The sequence below is a fragment of the Megascapheus bottae genome, chromosome 16 (assembly GCF_031878675.1).
Source record: "Megascapheus bottae isolate mThoBot1 chromosome 16, mThoBot2.hap1, whole genome shotgun sequence".
Classification (NCBI taxonomy): domain Eukaryota; kingdom Metazoa; phylum Chordata; class Mammalia; order Rodentia; family Geomyidae; genus Megascapheus; species Megascapheus bottae.
In genome coordinates, this window is record NC_143524.1 from 53990264 (window position 1) to 54008700 (window position 18437).

General features: G+C 39.7%; 1 protein-coding gene across 13 annotated transcripts in view; it reads right to left on the reverse strand.

Annotated features, from left to right (window-relative positions):
* Positions 1 to 18178, reverse strand: part of Picalm (phosphatidylinositol binding clathrin assembly protein) — an 80239-nt gene extending 62061 nt beyond the window's left edge. For 10 of the 13 annotated variants that reach the window (XM_090348579.1, XM_090348577.1, XM_090348578.1 and 7 more), the window contains exon 1: positions 17973 to 18177. In XM_090348579.1, coding sequence (XP_090204705.1) covers positions 17973 to 18102 — 130 coding nt within the window. In that variant the 5' untranslated portion in view covers positions 18103 to 18177. Of the gene's footprint in view, positions 1 to 17972 lie in introns of all 13 variants that reach the window. The other 3 variants (XM_090348570.1, XM_090348568.1, XM_090348574.1) reach the window with 2 other exon arrangements.
* Between the last annotated feature and the right edge of the window lie 259 nt (positions 18179 to 18437).

An 18437-nucleotide genomic window follows, 5' to 3' on the forward strand; every position in this document is an offset into this window, starting at 1 on the left:
GCCAGTCTTTTTCACTCAGAAAACAAGTTCTTTTCCATGTCTTCCACGTAATTAGAACAATGAGAATCTTTGAATCTTTCTATTTACCTTGTAAATCTCAGTTAAGAACAAACAAAAAGGCTGTTCACTCTACATGTATTTACTGCACCACAAAATTAACCCAAACAGGGTCTTAGGAGGCAGGAATATAATGTATTGGCCCAAGATTCTTCTGTCGTGGAGTTTAGGTAGTAGTAAATGAACAAAATGACATGCCAGATGGAAGACATTGCTAAAGACTTCTGAGCAGTTAGGAGAAATAGGAGAATGTGTTTGAGAGTTTGTGTTTATACATGACAACCAGAAAATGAGTCCCAGATAAAGAGATAGCATTAGTGTGTCACCAGTGTCACCAAGTATTCTGTAATAACACTGAACTAGTATTCAACTACCACCTTCCACACAGTGGCGAAGTGTAGTGTCATCTCATTCACCTTCCTCTCTCATAGAAGTAAAACACAAGACAAGATACTTTTTGTTGGATACTTTTTCTCCTAAAACAAAAAACACAAAACACATGCCAAATGTCCCTGCCACTGACAGGGATGCAGACCATTCAAACTGTTTTTCAAGTAATGATGACAGACTAGTAATTACAAGAGAGCACTGATAGAGAAGACACAAAAGCTCAGAAACATTGTTTCGGGCGTGGTTTCCAAAGCTAAGAACTAAAGGGCTGAAGGTGCACAAACAGTGACAATTAGAAACAGAGACAATTAGAAAATGAATTTGAATAACAGATTTTCCTCCGGTCATACAGAGCTAGGCTAGTTCCTCATATTTCAATTCAGGGATTTTTATTCTTCAAGCCTTTTAACAATTTCTTCAAGAAGTGCAAACAATTGTTTCCAAATGCAACCTCAAGTATTTATAGAAATTATTATTTCTCTTATTTTCCCAACTATGCATCATTCTCTAAAAATTCTCTTTGGGCTAAAAGTCCTCCAGGTTGCCGGATTTCTAACCAAGGTTCTTCATCACTACCTAGAATTTTTTTTTTGCCATTCCTGGACACTGTGCCTAAGCTTCTTTTGTTCAAGGATAGAGCTCTACCACTTGAGCTACACAGGCACTTCTGGCCCTTTCTGTTTATGTGGTACTAAGAAATCAAACAAGGGGCTTCAATGCATGTTAGGTAAGCATTCTACCCCAAAGCCACATTCCCAGCCCCATTACCTAGAATTTTAATGCACTTTAACAAACGAACAAAAGGGGGTGGGGGTGAACGGGGATGTATCTCAACAGTAGAGTACTTAACTAGTATGTCTAGGTTTGTTCCCTACACTGTATAATAAATGCTTTTATAATCCCTACTTCTCCATTTACCGATAATGATGCAATGAGATTACGCATTTGTTTTTTTGTTGCTTGTACTAGTCCTGGGGCTTGAATTCAAGACTTATACACTGTCCTTTAGTTTGTATGCTCAAGGCTACCACTTGAGACACACAGCTCCACTTTTGGATTTTTGGTGGTGAATTGGGAATATGAGTCTCACAGACTTCCCTCTCTCCTGGATCCTCAGATGTCAGCTTTCTGAGTAACTAGGATTACAGGAGGGAGCTACTGATGCCTGGCTCCCCACCTCCACTCCACTCCAACTCTTCACTGAGTACCTGCCACTTTTACTCATTGGATATCATTCTATGAACTCAGCCACACCTCCAACCCCACTCTTGGAACAAAAAATGAAATTAATTATCATTTAATTTTACCTATTAAGTAGCCAGTTTCCAGGCAATATGCTACATCTAAAAGGCCACATTGTTAAAATCCACACACTCTTCAAAAGAAGGCCTCAATTGCACCCATTACTCTCAAATGTGACCTCGTAGCCCTGAAGTAAATTCATTTGCTCTGAAAATATAATTCCAACCTTCCTACCTACAAATATGCACATACTTTCTTCTCCACGTGCAATGACTACTGTCCCCCATTATTTTATCATTAAAGGTCTATTTCACTTGATCTGTACTTCTCCCACACTGCCTGGTAATATAGCTTTCTGTATGCCATCATCTCTCCTAAACTGAGAGCATAAGCAATTCACTTTTAGATTTCTCAATCCAGACACAGAAACCTGAATGTAAATAGATTCAATATGCTATTGTTAATGAGTATGTAAATTCTCACATACCATTAGTCCTATCTAGTAAATATTCAGCCTTAAAAATGTTAAGGATTGGGGGGAGGGAAATGGGTACCAAGACATGTGAAAGGGTATCAATGTACGGGAATTAATGCACCTTCTATCTGGCAAATATCATGTAACCCTTTTATTAATTACAATAAAAAAATGCAAAAAAAAAATTGTTAAGGATTGGAAGTGGTGCCCTGGCCGAAGGTTAGGGTGGGTAGAGCTCAGGGACAACGGCCAGGCCCAGAGTTCAAAAGCCCCATGACAAAAAAAAAAAAAAATCATCATTTACAGATATATACATCTCAATAGTTGTATCACATAAGTCCTTCAAAATCTTCACACTTGTCATTCAAAGCCTTCTTCATATTAATGGTTTGTTCCATTTTAGAAATTTGGAACTAAAAAAAAAAAAAAGGTCATAGAAACAAAAACAAACATCTTGATTTTCTGATGAAACCCACAAAAGCCTTGAGACCAGTGTCTGATTTTGTTCTGATAACCCAACCATTCTATGTGACAAATCTCAGCTATGCTAAAGAACTATAGGCTCCTGAACACCTGGCAACAGCATTTTGTGTTCCTTCCTGTCTTTCTCAACAACTAGTACAAACTATCTGGGAAAAGAAAGAAGCACCTCACAAGCTTCATGGCACTGACACTAAAAAGTATGAAGGTAATTAATGAAACAGGAAAAAGAAGAGCTTCTTAAATGAAGATTTGGAGAGGAGACACTGAAGATATCAAAATCCTCAAATTAACTCCCCTTGGAACATTGGAACAAGTCCTTAAAGCCTCCACATCAAGTCAGACCTCCGAGCACTGCCATTAACCTACCTTCTGCATTCTACCATATATAGAACTATTAAGTGCTCTCTGAACACATGATATCCTGCTAACATATTACTGCATATGCTATTTTAGAAGAAATTCTTTATTCTTCAGCTAATCAAAATACATCTTTAAAATTCCTGTTACTTCTGTAAAGACTTCACTAACCACCTTCAAAGTCAATTACTCCTTAACACTTATGTATTACACACTAATTTCAATGCATCTCAATTATTTGGTTATAGAGTTGGCATTATCCTTTAAGTATAGATCAATTATCACTCATCTTTATATACATTTATATCTTTATATACTGATCACTTTTCCTAATCACTCCACTTATTGTTCTTAGTCTTCTTGTTCAATATTAAACTTTTAATCTCAAGCTATCTGCCCTACATTCTCACACATATAGAAAGCAAAAGATTTCAACATGAAGTTTTCTAGAGAATCTCATGAAAATACTGTGAAATAAGAAATTCACACTTTTCTCTCAAGCCTTCTCCAAGAAACATAGTCTCACAAAATAACTGATGCATCTTAGAAAGCTTTCTATATATTGCACAGAAACCAGAAGGAAAGAACATGGACATCATGGGCAGTAGGAAGAATTTAAGAAGAAGCTTTCTTTCCTATCATTATTTACACATTGATGTCCAGTCAGTGTATATTCTATAGCAAAACATACAAGCACTTAGCTCACAAGGCCTTATAAGGCACTATGAGATACAGTCTACTGGTAATAAGTCTAAAACCAAGAACTGCTTGGAATTTATAGTTAACAAACATATATTTTCAATCAATATGAAAAAGAAGTAACTTAATGATGGGACAAACCACTAACATAGCCACAATTAATATTCCTACAGCAATCTTCCTTTCTTTTTATGTGAGAAATCCTAATACATGGAAACCCCTAGCCTTCAGTTCATTCAACATTTTATTACACAATTGTATTTGCTGTATGTAGTGTAGTAAAAGAAGATGCATAGCAGGCTTACATAAACAATTAGTACTGGAGCTATAAAAAGTTCAGTATATAAAATATATGACAAGGAAGTACAGCTACTATGGAAGAATACAGTGACCTTTTTTTTCCTGTGTATACAAAAACAACCGCTTGCTAGGCATCGGTGGCTCATGCCTACAACCTTGCTACTCAAAAGGTTGAGATCTGAGGAACATAGTTTGAAGCCCGCCCAGGAAGGAAAGTCCACATAACTGTTTTTTTGTTTTTATTTTTTCTTTTGCCAGTCCTAGGCCTTGAACTCAGGGTCTGGGCATTGTCCTTAGACACTTTTTGCTCAAGGCTAGCACTCTGCCATTTGAGCCACAGTACCACTTCTGGCTTTATCTGTGCATGTGGTACTGGGGAATCGAAGCCAGGGCTTCATGCATGCTAGGTGAGAGCACTCTACCACTAGGCCATGTTCCTGGTCTATGTCCACCTAACTCTTATCTTTCATTCGCCACTGGAAAACCTGAAATGGTGCTGTGGCTTAAAGTGGTAGAGCACTACCTTGAACACAAAAGCTCAGGAACAGCACCTGGGCCCTGAGTTCAAGCCACATGAATGACAAAAAAAAAAAATGGTAGAACAAAGAGTGAACCAATTTAGCAGTGATTCGCATTAGACATTATGTTGGAAACGAACTATACAACTTGGGGGTAGGAGATCTATGCCCAATCCTAGAGATAGGCAATAATAATTTTTTTTTCTCTTTCACGGGTTATTTCCACATTGCACAGAGAGTACAGTTGACTGGACAACAACTTCAAAGGACAAGAAAAAGTTCAAATATCCTAAATTTCCTTTCACTTGACCTTCTGCTTTCTTTCAGTGCCCCCTCAGAAACCATGTTTGAGGGGTGGGTGCTGTAACTCATAACAATGATTGCAGCTACTCAAAATGGCCATTCAGTTCAAGACCATTTCAGGTAAAAGATTAAAATTCCCATCTCAACCAGGTATACACAGCACAGGTAAAAGAAGTGAGGTCAAGGCAAACTGTGCAAAAAGAACCTATCTGAAAAGTAACTAACATAAAAAGCAGCTGGGATATACCTCAAATGGTAGAGCAACTGACTAGTATGTATGATGCCCTGAGTTCAAACTGCAGTACCAACAAAACAAATTACATTTTAAAAAAACTGCTCTCTGGTTGTTTTGCTGTCATAGCTAAGAAAACGGAGGAAATAAAATAGACTTTCATCAGAATGAAATATTTGGCAAATCAAAAGGCACTGTTAGTAAAGTGGAAAGAGAAAAGCAAATCATACAATAATCTAATAGCTAAACTACATATAGTATTCCTCTCTTTTCCAAAGTATATAAAGAACCAAGTTTAACAGAAAAAAAAACATTTTCCAAAGATATGCAAATGTTCAATAAGCACACAAGAGAGATGCTGAAAACAAAGCACGAAAGTCTATACCTGTTATCTTAACATCAGGGAAGTGAGAGGCAGAAGGACCATAAGTTTGCGGCCAGCCTGAGATATATATGAGACCCAGTCTAAAAGCAAACATACTATAAATATCACTAATCATTACAGAAAACTACAAATCAAAATACCCACTAGAGTGACCATTTAAGAAACAAAAAGCAAAAATTTTGAAAATAACAAGTATTACTGAGAATATGGAGAAACAAAAGCTACATGCAGGGCTGGGAGTTTGGCCTAATGGTAGAGTGCTTGTCTAGCATGCACAAAGACCTGGGCTCAATTCCTTGGTAGCATATATATAGAAAAAAGCCAGAAGTGGTGCTGTGACTCCAATGGTAGAGCTCTAGCCTTGAGAAAACTCAAGGACAGTGCTCAGGTCCTAAGCCCAAGCCCAGGACTGGCAAAAAAAAAAAAATCCAGAAATAGGTATATGTTGTAGGATATTATTTTTAGGAATACCCAGCGCAGTAAAATCTACAAACAAAAAAATAGATTCATAGTTGCAGGAAGGGTGGAGAGAAGATGGGAAATGACTGTTCAGATACAAAATTTCATTTTTAGATAAAGGAAAATGTTGTAGATGATATTCACAGTTACACTCAATGCTATGAATACAGTAAACTCCAATGAATTACATATACTTAGTACGAGCTAAGTTTTACATGAGTTATGCTTCAATTTACAGGCTGTAGTCAGGCATGGTGGTATACATCTGCAATCCCAGCAATGAGGAGGACAAACCAGAAAGATCATGAGTTTCAGGACAGTTTAGATTACATAGTAAGATGGTCTCAAAAAAAAAAGGTAAAAAAAGAATTTAAAATTTAAACACACAGAAGATACATGGTTGAGGCACAAGGACTCCTACACAGAGCCACCTCCCCTCATATCACATCACAGAAGCTGTATTTGGTTAACTGCTGTTTCAAATCATATAATACAATACACAAATCACTTTTTGCAAACAATTCTTTTAACTAAATCAAAAGGGCCTGACTCTCTTCTGCAGAGGAAACACTTATCACTTCCCTTTTGAAATGCACTTAAAATTACATTTATTTTTTCATGTTAGATGTTTAAAAATACTGTATAATTTGTATTTAAGCATCCACAAGATGGCTAATTCCATTACCAGCACACACACACACACACACACACACACACACACACACACATCCCTCTTATTCTCAAAGCTTAGTCATGTGAGATCTAGCAGCAGCAGAAACATAAAACAGATTAAGACACAGCAAATGAGTGTATTGTGTGAAGTCGCCTGCAGAGTATACCAGCAATTTTAGTGAGGGAAGCAGCTTGGAAAGCACATCTACCCACTATTTGGAAGAAATGCCCTTGAGTGACAGTATTCCTGCCCCTACTATGATTTCAAATAATGAGTTACTGGTACAATGTATGCACCTTCCTAGAATCACTGCTAGAATTTCAAGTGTTCAGAGAAAAGTTTCAATGATTTTTCATCAGTCCTTGGTATCAACGTAAGAGTCTAAATTTAGTGATCATACTCTCACTACCATCACTACTTCCTCCCAATTCTTGCTTCTTACTTTACAAGGCTTGCTTCTAAAATAGTCATTTTTCTTTTTATACTTTGATAACTTGTTAAGTGTATTTTATTCTTTTATACATCAAAAGTGAACCTGCCACAGAGTTACACTGTTTGGAATGGCTGAAGGAAGCACCTCTGCTAAACATCTCAAACCTGTTTCTAGTCATCTGCTATTTTTATTTTTTCTTTTGGTGCCAGAACTGGGTCTTGCATGCAAGGCCTTACATTCTTGATTAGTTTTTTCCACTCAAAGCTGATGCTTCTACCTCCTGAACCACACCTCCATTTGGATAACTTTTTGCTGGTTACCTGGAAATATGAGTGTGGCTTTGAACAACAATCTTCAAATCAGTCTCCTAAGTTTAATTAGAATTACTGTCATAGCCTACCTGTGCCAGGCTAAGTTTGTAAAATTGCATTTCTACTTTCAAAAACATGTCCCCAAAGTGTACATTTTAATAATACAGTGCTCAAATTAATGAAAACTTTTACTCTATCCACAGAAAACTATGAAACACATCAATATGTCATTGTCTTACTAATATCAGTGAATGACTTCACATTTGTGAGTTTGTTTTTATTTTTTTGTCCCAGACAGGGACTCAAACTGGTATCTGTAGCTTCCACTTACAGGCTGGTGCCCTACCACCTGAGCCACTACTCCAACTGCTGAAGTCACATTATGATTTACAACTAATAAAATCTCTACATTGTTTCTATAGCTTGTTAATGAAGTACTCTGTGAGTGTACATTATGTATACTCATTCATTACCTACTGAGCAGCCAGCATAGAAATAACAAAACATCAAACAAACAAGCTACTATATTATAAAGAGAAAAACTGTGTGACACTAACCACAATTTAACAAAATATTATGAGTGATAATGTTGGATTGATAGACATGATAAACTTAGTAACATTTTTAAGTGAAGCTACTTTATAACATGAAAGCCAACAAAATCAATACAACTTAAGTAAGATTTAAACAGGCAAAATATTTATCTAATGAAAGAAAAAAAGGGCTAAGCAGTGTACCCAAGTGCTTGCCTAGCAAGTGCAAGATAGCAGACACAAAAAAAGAAAAAGAGACTCAAGAGAAAAAAAGTGGGGAACAGAAAAAGAAAGGGAATAATCTATTTTGATAAAGTAACAGAGAAGATAGGATAGTATATGCAGGGACATACACTATTTTAGGAGTAAACAACTTATTTGCATAATGAGTACCTACCATCAGCCTAGTATTCATGAAAAGGGATAGCTTTAGAAGAAATGTAAGTAAAGAGGAAAGTCAAATAGATCATGAGTTCTAAGTGACCAACAGATTTTAATAAGACCTTTGGGAAATAAGTTTTACATACTGATGCTTACTCTTTATCTCAGTTTTCCCTGTTCCAAGTAACCCTCTACATTCCTTACAATGTTCTTAACAAGTTGATGACATAATCAAGGGATTATGCCACATCTTTTGCTCCTAATGGTTCTCTTCTAATGGTGAGTCAGGTATCAAACTCAAAGCTAGGTACTGTGGCACGTGCCTGAAATGTCATCTACTAGAGAAGCAAAGGCAAAATGAATCAAGTAAACAAAAGGACTAGAGGTGTGATACAAAGGAAGAAATCATACAGGACACAAGCCTAGGCAGAAAAGTCTTATCTCCAATAAACTACTCAGAAAAAGCCTGAAGTGGTGCTGTGGCTCAAGTGGTAGAGTACTAGCCTTGAGCACAGGGAGGCTCAGGGACAGAGCCCCAGAATCTGAAACACAAAAACAAAATAAAACAAAATGCCCAAAACAAAACCTGTTCAGTTGTTATTTGCTAATACATTCAATCTGTTCCAGTTCCAGGCCCTGGAAATCTCCACTGGGCAATGATAAAAACACGGAAAAGGCAAATTATACCTTAGTCCAAATACAAGTTTGACCTCACAAACTTGCTGCAAGTCTTAGAACTTCTTAGAGTTCTAAGATCTCTAGATCTTCTTGAACCCTAGGTCATACTTGAAGAACCAATGAGAGGTTGGGGTCAGTGGCTTACTATAATCCCAGCTACTCTGGAGTCTGAGATCCAGAGGATAGTATGAGGTTGGCGTGAGCAAAACTTGAGACCCTCTCTGAAAAATAATCTAAAACAAAAAGGACTTTAGGTTACAAAGATGCAGCTCAAGTAGAAGAGTCAGGCACAAGATCCTGAATTCAAACCACGCCACCTCTAGTAATCCCAACATTCAGGACACTGAGATACAAGTTTTTGGCTAGACTGAGCAATGCAAATTCTGGGTCACATTAGGCTACAGTAAGAATCTGTCTTGAAGAAACCAAAAGCCAATAAAGGAGAAAAGGCAATATAATGGAACAAAGAAAGTCTTCCATCTTTGGTATTGACACAATCTATATGGAACTTACACCTTTCACAAAACTTAAAAAAAAAAAAAAAAAAACCCGGGCGCAGTGGCTCCTGCCTGTAATCCTAGCTACTCAGGAGGCACAGATCTGAGGACCAAGGTTCTATGCCAGCACAGGCACAAAAGGACTTGAGACTCTTATCTCCAATTAACCCCTAGAAAATGGGAAGTGGGGGTTGGCTCAAGGGTAGGGTGGCAACCTTGAGCTGAAGAGCTCAGGGACAGAGCTCAGGCTGAGTTCAAGCCCCATGACTGCCCCCCCTCCCTAAAAAAAACCTGGGGCCAGGAGTCTGGCCTAGTGGTAGAGTGCTTGTCTAGCATGGATGAAGACCCAGGTTCCATTCCTTGGTACCACATACATACAGAAAAGCCGGAAGTGGTGCTGAGGCTCAAGTGGTAGAGCTCTATCCTTGAGAAAGCCCAAGGACAGTGCTCAGGCCCTGAGCTCAAGCCCATGACTGGCAGAAATAAAAGAAAAAAAAAAAACTTAAAATAGATCACAAAACTAAATACAAAATACAAAACAATAAAGCTCCTGGAAGGCAACACAGGAGAAAATCTAGATGACCTTCAGTTTCGTTGTTATTTTTCAGGCACAACATTAAAGGCATAATCCATGAACGTGATAAATCTACTTTCCACTTAAGTTAGAAAAGAGAACAAAAAGCAGAAGAATAAAAAGGTCTGCAAATGCTAGGTCTGATAAAAGGCACTTATCTAATACACAGATACAACAAAAATGATTTTGACTATTAGAAAGGATCAAAGGCCTTAGCAAAAGCCTCATTAAAGAAACATAGGTAACAAGTAAGTGGTGGAAATATGCTCCACATCTTTCCATCATCAAGATAATGCAAACCAAGCTGCATAGTGGCTCACGCCTGTAATCTTAGCTAGTGAGGAGGCTGAGATCGGAGGATCAAGGTTCAGAGCCAGCCAGCCTAGGCACAAAAGGACCTGAGACTCTTATCTCTAATTAACCTCTAGAAAACAGGAAGTGGGACTTGGCTCAAGGGTAGAGTGGTAGCTTTGAGCTGAAGAGATCAGGGACAGTGCCCAGGCCCAGGGGTAGGGTGGTAGCCTTGAACTAAAGGGCTCAAGGACAGCGTCCAGGCCTAGTTCAAACCCCATAACCCACCAAAAAAAAAAAAAAAAAGATACCAGTGAACAGGAACCCCAGTCCATGACAGGAATGAAAAAAGATGCAGTAGCAGTGACATTGGAAGACAGTGTCTCATAAAACCCAACATATTCCTGTAACATACAAGCCCATATTGGTAACAGCTTAACTCATAACTGTCAAAACTTGAAAGCAACCAAGATGTCCTTTAGCAAGTAAATAGACAGACAGACCATGGTTCATCAGTCAATAATAGAATATTAGTGTAAAAAATAAATGAGGTGGGGACAGGAGTTTGGCCTAGTGGTAGATTGCTTGCCTAGCATGCATGAAGACCTGGGTTCGATTTTTCAGTACCACATTCATAGAAAAAAGTCAGACATGGTGCTGAGGCTCAAGTGGTAGAGTTCTAGACTTGAGAAAGTCCAAGAACAGTGCTCAGGCCACAAGTTCAAGCCCAGAACTGTCAATAAATAAATAATTTAAATAAAATAAATGAGCTGTCACGGGCCTGGAGTTTGGCCTAGTGGTTAAAGTGCTTGCCTAGCATGCACGAAGACCCAGGTTCGATTCCACGGTACCACATACATAGAAAAAAGCCGGAAGTGGTGCTGAGGCTCAAGTGGTAGAGCTCTAGCCTTGAGAGAGTCCAAGGACAGTGCTCAGGCCCTGAGCTCAAGCCCAGGACTGGCAAAAAAAATAAAAATAAAAAATAAATGAGCTGTCAGGCACAGTGGCTCACACCTGGAATCCTAGCTTCTCATGAGGCTGAGTCTAAGGATCACAGTTCAAAGCCAGCTCAGGCACTCAAGATTCTTATCTCTAATTAATCAGTAGAAAACAGGAAGTGGGGCTGTGGCTCCAGGGGTAGGGCAATAGCCTGGAGCAGAAGAGCTAAAGGGACATTGCCCAGGGATAGGGTGGTAGCCTTGAGTTGAAGAGGTCAGGGACAACACCCAGGCCCAGACTTCAAGCCTTATGAGCCACATAAATAAATAAGATATTATGTCATAAAGTCAGGGAGAAATCTTAATTGTGTCTTACTAAATTAAAGAACCCAATATGGAAAGGCTACATACTATATGAATCCAACCATAAGATACCTGAGAAGGGCAAAAGTGAAGATCGTTAGGAAAAAAAAAAGATCAGTGGTTTTTGGGCAATTAAACTACTCATATAACACTAATAGATACTTGCCGTACATTTGCCTACATCTACCCATGGAATGTACAATGCCAACAGGGAATCCTAATGTGACCTGTGGACTGAGTGGTAATGATGTTAATACAGGTCATCAGTTACATAACTAATGTAAAAAGTCACACTGAGATGATAATACAGATGACAATACTTGGGTTCAAATCTTTAGTCACCTTTTCCTAGATGAGTGACCTTGGATAGCAGAGCCTCCATCACTTAGCTGTTAAGAAGAATGAACTAGTAAATAAGGTATTCTGTGTGCACAAAAGTACAAATAATTGCCAAAAATAAAATTAATCTAGGCATAAGCATAAAGAACATGTATGCTGCTACCTACAGAAGTAACCTGAGGGGCCAGGAGTTTGGCCTAGTGGTAGAGTGCTTGCCTAGCATGCACAAACACCCAGGTTCGATTCCTTGGTACCACATGCATAGAAAAAAGCTGGAATTGGTGCTGAAGTCAGGTGGCAGAGCTCTAGCCTTGAGAAAGTCCAAGGACAGGGCTCAGGCCCTGAGCTCAAGCCCAGGACTGGCAAAAAAAAAAAGAAGTAACTTAAGAAATCCTTAGCAGCTGGACAACCTCACGAATCACAAAACTCTGAACTTTTAATATGAAGGTTTAGAGTCCATTGAACTGGGAACTGGTGGTCCATGCCTATAATCCTAGCTATTCAGGAGACTGAGAATCGGTTTGAACTAGTCTGGACAAATTTCAGACTCTATTTAAAAAAAAAAAACCTCAGAGTGTTGGGAGCATGGCCTAGTGGTAGAGTGCTTGCCTAGCACACACAAAACTCTGGGTTTGATTCCTTGGTACCACATACAGAAGTAGTGCTGTGGATCAAGTGGTAGAGCACTAGCCTTGAAAAAGCAAGTGGAAGTGGGTTCAAGCAGCTGAATGCCATCCAAGAGTGGAAAGCAGGAAAAAAAAAAAAAATCAAGCAAAGGAAGAGGCCTGGAGGTCAAGCCCCAGTACTGGAGGGAAGGGGAGAGTGGGAATTCCTTTTTAAAAATCTAGATACTGGGGCCGGAGTTTGGCCTAGTGGTAGGGTGCTTGCCTAGCATGCACGAAGACCGGGGTTCAATACCTCGGTACCCCACATACATAGCAAAAAGCCGGAAGTGATGCTGAGGCTCAAGTGGTAGAGCTCTAGCCTTGAGAAAGTCCAAGGACAGTGCTCAGGCCCTGAGCTCAAGCCCAGGACTGGCAAAATAAAAAAAAAAAAAATCTAAAATACTACTGATTCACACATGTAATACTAACTATTCAGGAAGCTAAGACATAATATGAAAAGTCAATCCTAGTAGAAAGGTTCCCTAGACTCCATTTCTAAAAATAACAAGCAAAAGGCAGGGCTGGAAGCATGGCTTCAAGTAGAATACCAGCTAGCAAGCTCAAGGTCTTGACTTAAAATCTCAGTATGTAACACACACACACACACACACACACACACACACTTGTAAATGAATATCAAATTAACTACAGTGTAATTTGTCATTAAAGACTACACACAATGAATATACAAAATTCTAAAAGGTTAAATCCAAAACTTTGATTTTTCTAGAGGAATGTATAGCGGTTGCACTAAGAACACAGGGAAACAGAATACAAAGTAACGGAAATGCCAGTTTAGCCACCAAAAGAACAGGAAGAACAAATACTAAGCCTTCACTTTGAAAGTTTATAAAAGTTCTAACTCTGGCCAACAGCTTTTTTTTTTTGAAATCCTTTGGAACCAAAGAAATAAACAAAGGTGATTTTCTATACATTATGATGTATTTCACATTGTACCTTTTTTCCTTGATTATAGTCACACACTCACCTCAAATTCACCTCCTGAGTGCTTAGATTACAAACAGATGTACACTGCTATTCCATATTTAATGTGGCTTGCACATTAAATTTTATAATGATGTCTGAGGTCAAAATAAATTATTTTGCCAGGAGCCAATGGCTCAAGGCCTATAATCCTAGCTACTCAGGAGATTGCAATCTGAGGACCACAGTTCAAAACCAGCCCAGGCAGGAAAGTCCATGAGACTCCAAAAAACTGAAAGTAGAGCTATGGCTCAAGTGGTAGAGGGTCTTGGTCAAAAAAGGTTACAGACCCTGAGTTCAAGCCCCAGGTCTGGCACCAAAAATATGTATTTCATTTAAATAAATGATTTTATTTAAAGTAAGACATTCTAGTGACTAATTTTTTTTTTTTGGGTCATGAGACTTGAACTCTGTGCCTCGATGCTGTCCCTGAGCTCTTCAGCTCAAGGCTACCACTCTACTACTTGAGTCACAGTGCTACTTCCAATGACTAGATTATTTTTAAACTATTAGCGTAGTTTTAGAACAGCCAAGTATTTCATACAAATGCTTGGAGAGTCGTATGAAAGAAACTACTCAAGTTAAATATAGTTTTATACTTCTCCTACACTCTAAACTCAAACCACTTAGAAATTATCTAGATATGACATATAATTAACGTAAAAAACATAGGGGCTCAACATACGATATTAAGCATTTCCTAAAATAAGCATACCAGTGTTATGTAATTACTTTACCAAGATGTATTACAATTCATCTTAATTGCAACTACAGCTACAAAAATGACTGTCCGTTCTAGGAAAAGTTTCTCTTACAGTACAAACTACAGTTGGCTCTTGGTTTCCGTGGGATCCGCATCCTGGAATTCACCCAATCTCAGGTCAAAAATACTTTGAGGAAAGAAAACATGTGTCTGTGCTGAACTTTCTTCTTGTTGTTCCCTAAACAATACAACTATTTACAAAGCATTTACCCTGTTTCAGATGTAAGCAATCTAGAGATGAGTGCAGGTATATAGGAGGATGTGCAGAGTTTGTATACAAACACTCTGTGTGCCACTTTATATACAGAATGGTGCAACTATGAACTGGAAGTGGGGGTATTTTGTGCCAAACTAAAATCCTTCAAATACAAGTACTGCTGCTCTTCTTGATTATGAATGGCCATTAGAGGCCTGGAACTGAACATAATCATGTTAGTTTTTAGGCATCTTTCAAGTTTAACAACTCTTTTCATGCCACTAAGGACAATAGTTAACACTTTTATCCCTAACAACTACAAGCAGAGAAAAAAGGACTTTATTCCAAAGGCATTTAATATAGTATGAATTAGCTATAATTCATGGATTATAGTCATTCCCAGTATGGAAAGTTCCTGGCAAGTATACAAAACCCACCTCCACAGTCTTAAGGGCTTACAAGGGAAATAATAGTCTTCAGCATGTTTTTGTAAAATGTTGCCATTAAAAAAAAATAAAATTGTGTCTACTCAGTCTGAAGCAGTAGGAATTAATAGTTGAGAAGACATTAAAAGATGCAAGAAAATTAGTCTTTGGCTATTAAAAAAAAGTTCCCAGATGAAAAAAAAATATTACTTAAATGATATAGTTCTGTTTAAAGACTTAAATTCATAGGGAGGACACCAAAAACTGTCTGTGGAAGTCTTTTCCATTCTCTCAAAGCATGTACAAATTCAAGAGATGCAAGGTTTGTAAACCATTTTTATGGATGAGATTTACTTACACTAATTTGTTAGTGACAGTTTCAAGGGCATTTGAAACAGCAAAAGGGAAAATAGTATCACTGTTTTAGGATCTAATTAAGAAGAAATGGAGGCACCTTATTTACATAGTACTTTAAAAAATTACCAGGTGGATTCATGCTGTAAATACAAATACAGAAATACAGAGAGCTGTAAACATGGCAGCAGAACTACAAATATGATTATTATACTGAAACCCAGCGACCATATGCAGTAGTACCTATTACAAGAGAAAAGGTCATTAGTATTGGCCTGTTAAATTGACATGTTAAATTGAAACCCCTATGTACAACTACTTAAATTTTTTTAAAGAAGAAAACAATATTAAAAACTACAAGCAAATAAATTTTCTCTAACCAATCTATCTGCCATGGCATCTAGTAACATGTCTAAAGAGTCACAGAGCTACATCTAAAGTAAAATATGCTTTTATAGATTTTTAGGTCTATAGCTATTGTTACAATCATTTCTGAGTAAAGGAAGAGCCAAATAGTTCACCTAGCCCCCAGTTATTTCTCCCCCCTCCACACTAATAAGCAAAACGAAGCAACAATAACAACAAAACAGAAGAATTAACACAATGTTAGGACAAACCAAGATTTGATAGAAAAAAATCAAGTTGTTTTCTGATGGGATATAAACAAGTAGGAATGTGTATATGGACTATTAGATAAAAGAATCATTTACAACATAATGAAGTCATTTAAAAGAATGTTCTGTTTATAACAGTTTTGCCCTATATATTCTCCATCTTCTGAAAAGGCTAAAAACTAATAATCAAAAAGCACCTTGCGGTCATTGTTACAGAAGACTGAACTGTTTTGGAATATTTAACGATGACATAAACAGTCAAGTGTTTTCCAATGTGGTTGTCGGGTTTTTATGGCCTTGCTGTGTACTTTTCCCTCTTTTGACAGTAAACTTCTGCCTATGGCTTACAGTTTGACATTTAATTTATTAGTGCTGTTCTGCACCCTCCCTTGAGGGGGAAGACTTCGTGTGGTTTACTGCCAGTTTTTTGTTTATTTTTCAGGTTTGTACTAAAAGGTTTAATAATAAAAACAAAGTTTTTTGGAAAAAAAAAAGCACCTTGCTTGAACAGTAATGAAGCACCCGAACAGTAATGATTTTCATAAACACTTCCCACAGAGAAGAACAAATTACAAGGAAGAATGGGCCTGCCTGCACCAATGTGTTCTAATGGTACTTCATGAGCAAAGTAGCTTGAAAGAACTCACATTTGTTGTTGTTGTTGTTGTTTTTTTAAAGTACTAACTCCACAGCCAAAGCCCAAATGAGAAATCAAAATAAAATTCCTGTCTGTGAATTCCCTTTCAGGACATGCTCACTCTTGCTTTGCAAGGTAAAGCAAATTAAGTTTCATGTATGATGAAAGTCAGACGGGTTAATGACTCTTGTAGCCATTTAAAAAGAGAAGTAACAACGGTGACTACATTTTTTTCCTGAAAAGTTTCAGGTCGAAGCTCTTTTGACTCATGGCTTCAGTGATCCACTGAGCTTTGTACCCTGAGGTGAAGGAGTGTAAAGAAAACGGAGGCAGTGGCTTACAGGTGGCTTCCAGGTTTAAAAAAAAAAAAATGGGGGAGGAGTTAGTTCTGTTAACTGTAGCAAGTTAGTGAATGGAGTACTAACACATCAAGAAAACTCCGTTTCCGAAAAGATAGTCAGCTTAAATGAAAAGACAGCCAAACGTAAGTATCAAACATTCTTCCGACAATGTATTTAACTAGAGAGTTATTTGTAGTTTATTAATCCATTTTGAATCCCAACCGTCTATGTTTCACCGTCAAGCTTCGAAGTTCAAACGGCCAGGGTAACTGACTCAGGAAATAGCAGGATCTGCTAAATCTTTTTCTCCTGATCCTCATCTGAATTTTTAAAAGAGGGGGGGAGGAGGGAGGCTGACATTCACAACTCACCCCCCTCAAAAGCCAGGACGACACAGTGATTAAATTTCAACGGAGCGAAATTAAAATGCTAACTTGTCACAAAGATTTTCCTAGACCAAACCGACTCCTTTCACTGCTGCTCCCCACGAAGATAATGGCGGGGAGGGGAATAAAAAAACTGAATAACAGGGTATCAAACTGAAAAGAAAATGAGTCGAAGGAACTTAACCCAAGGCACTAGAGATAAAAGAAAGATAACCCAGAAGTGGAGACAACGGTGATGGCAGAGAAAACCCGAGACACAGAGATTTTAATCAAGGAGGAGAAAAGGAAGTGGGAACTCCTTCCAGGGCTGCGGCCTAAGAGGGATCTGGGTGCAAAGGAAGCTGGACGTCTACGGAACCCCGAAAAAGGCTGATGGGAAGACAATGGGGCGCCGAGTCCCCGAGCGGCGGGGCGAAGCTCCGGCGCGGGCGGCGGGGCGGCCCGGGACGGCTGGCACCGGAGGGCAGAGGCTGCAGCCGGCAGACCAGGGCTGCGGGGAGGCGGGGGTCCCCGACCGCCGGTCCGATCCGGAGCCCGGGGCCGAGGGAGACCGAGGCCGTGAAGGCAGGTGTGATGGAGGCAAAAAAAGGAAGAAAGAAAGGATCAGAAGAAAAGGGCTGAGAGCTGGGCAGGCCGCGGGGCGAGGGCGCGGAGGGAGGGAGGGGACGCAGGGACGGGGCCGCGGGCGGCACTCACAGTCCAGGTGCTTCTTCTTGGGCCCCATGATCTCGTGGGTCGTGGCCTTGCATACTGTCTTGGACACCGCGGAGCCGGTGACACTGTGCTGGGCGGCGGTGATTCGGTCCGTCAGGCTCTGGCCGGACATCTCTGCGGCTCCTCCGCCCCCCGTCCGCACGGCAGCCGCCGGGGACCGGGACCCCCAAGCGCCAGAGAGCCCCCGCCCCCCGCAGCACCCCGACCCCCACCGGCCTCCCCGCCCGCCCGCCCGCCCGCCGCCGGCCGGCCTGCCTGGGGCGGGGCTCAGGGCCGCGCGCCGCCGCTCGGCCCCCGAGAGAACCGGCTCGCGTCCCCCGCGGGGTCCCACCCGAGCTCAGGCACGGCCTGGCCCCCCCCGCCGCAGCTCAGCCCACCCCGCCGCTGGTCAGCTGGAGCTGGGCAGGGGATGAGGGACAAGCAGCCGCAGGAAAATGGCGGCGCCAG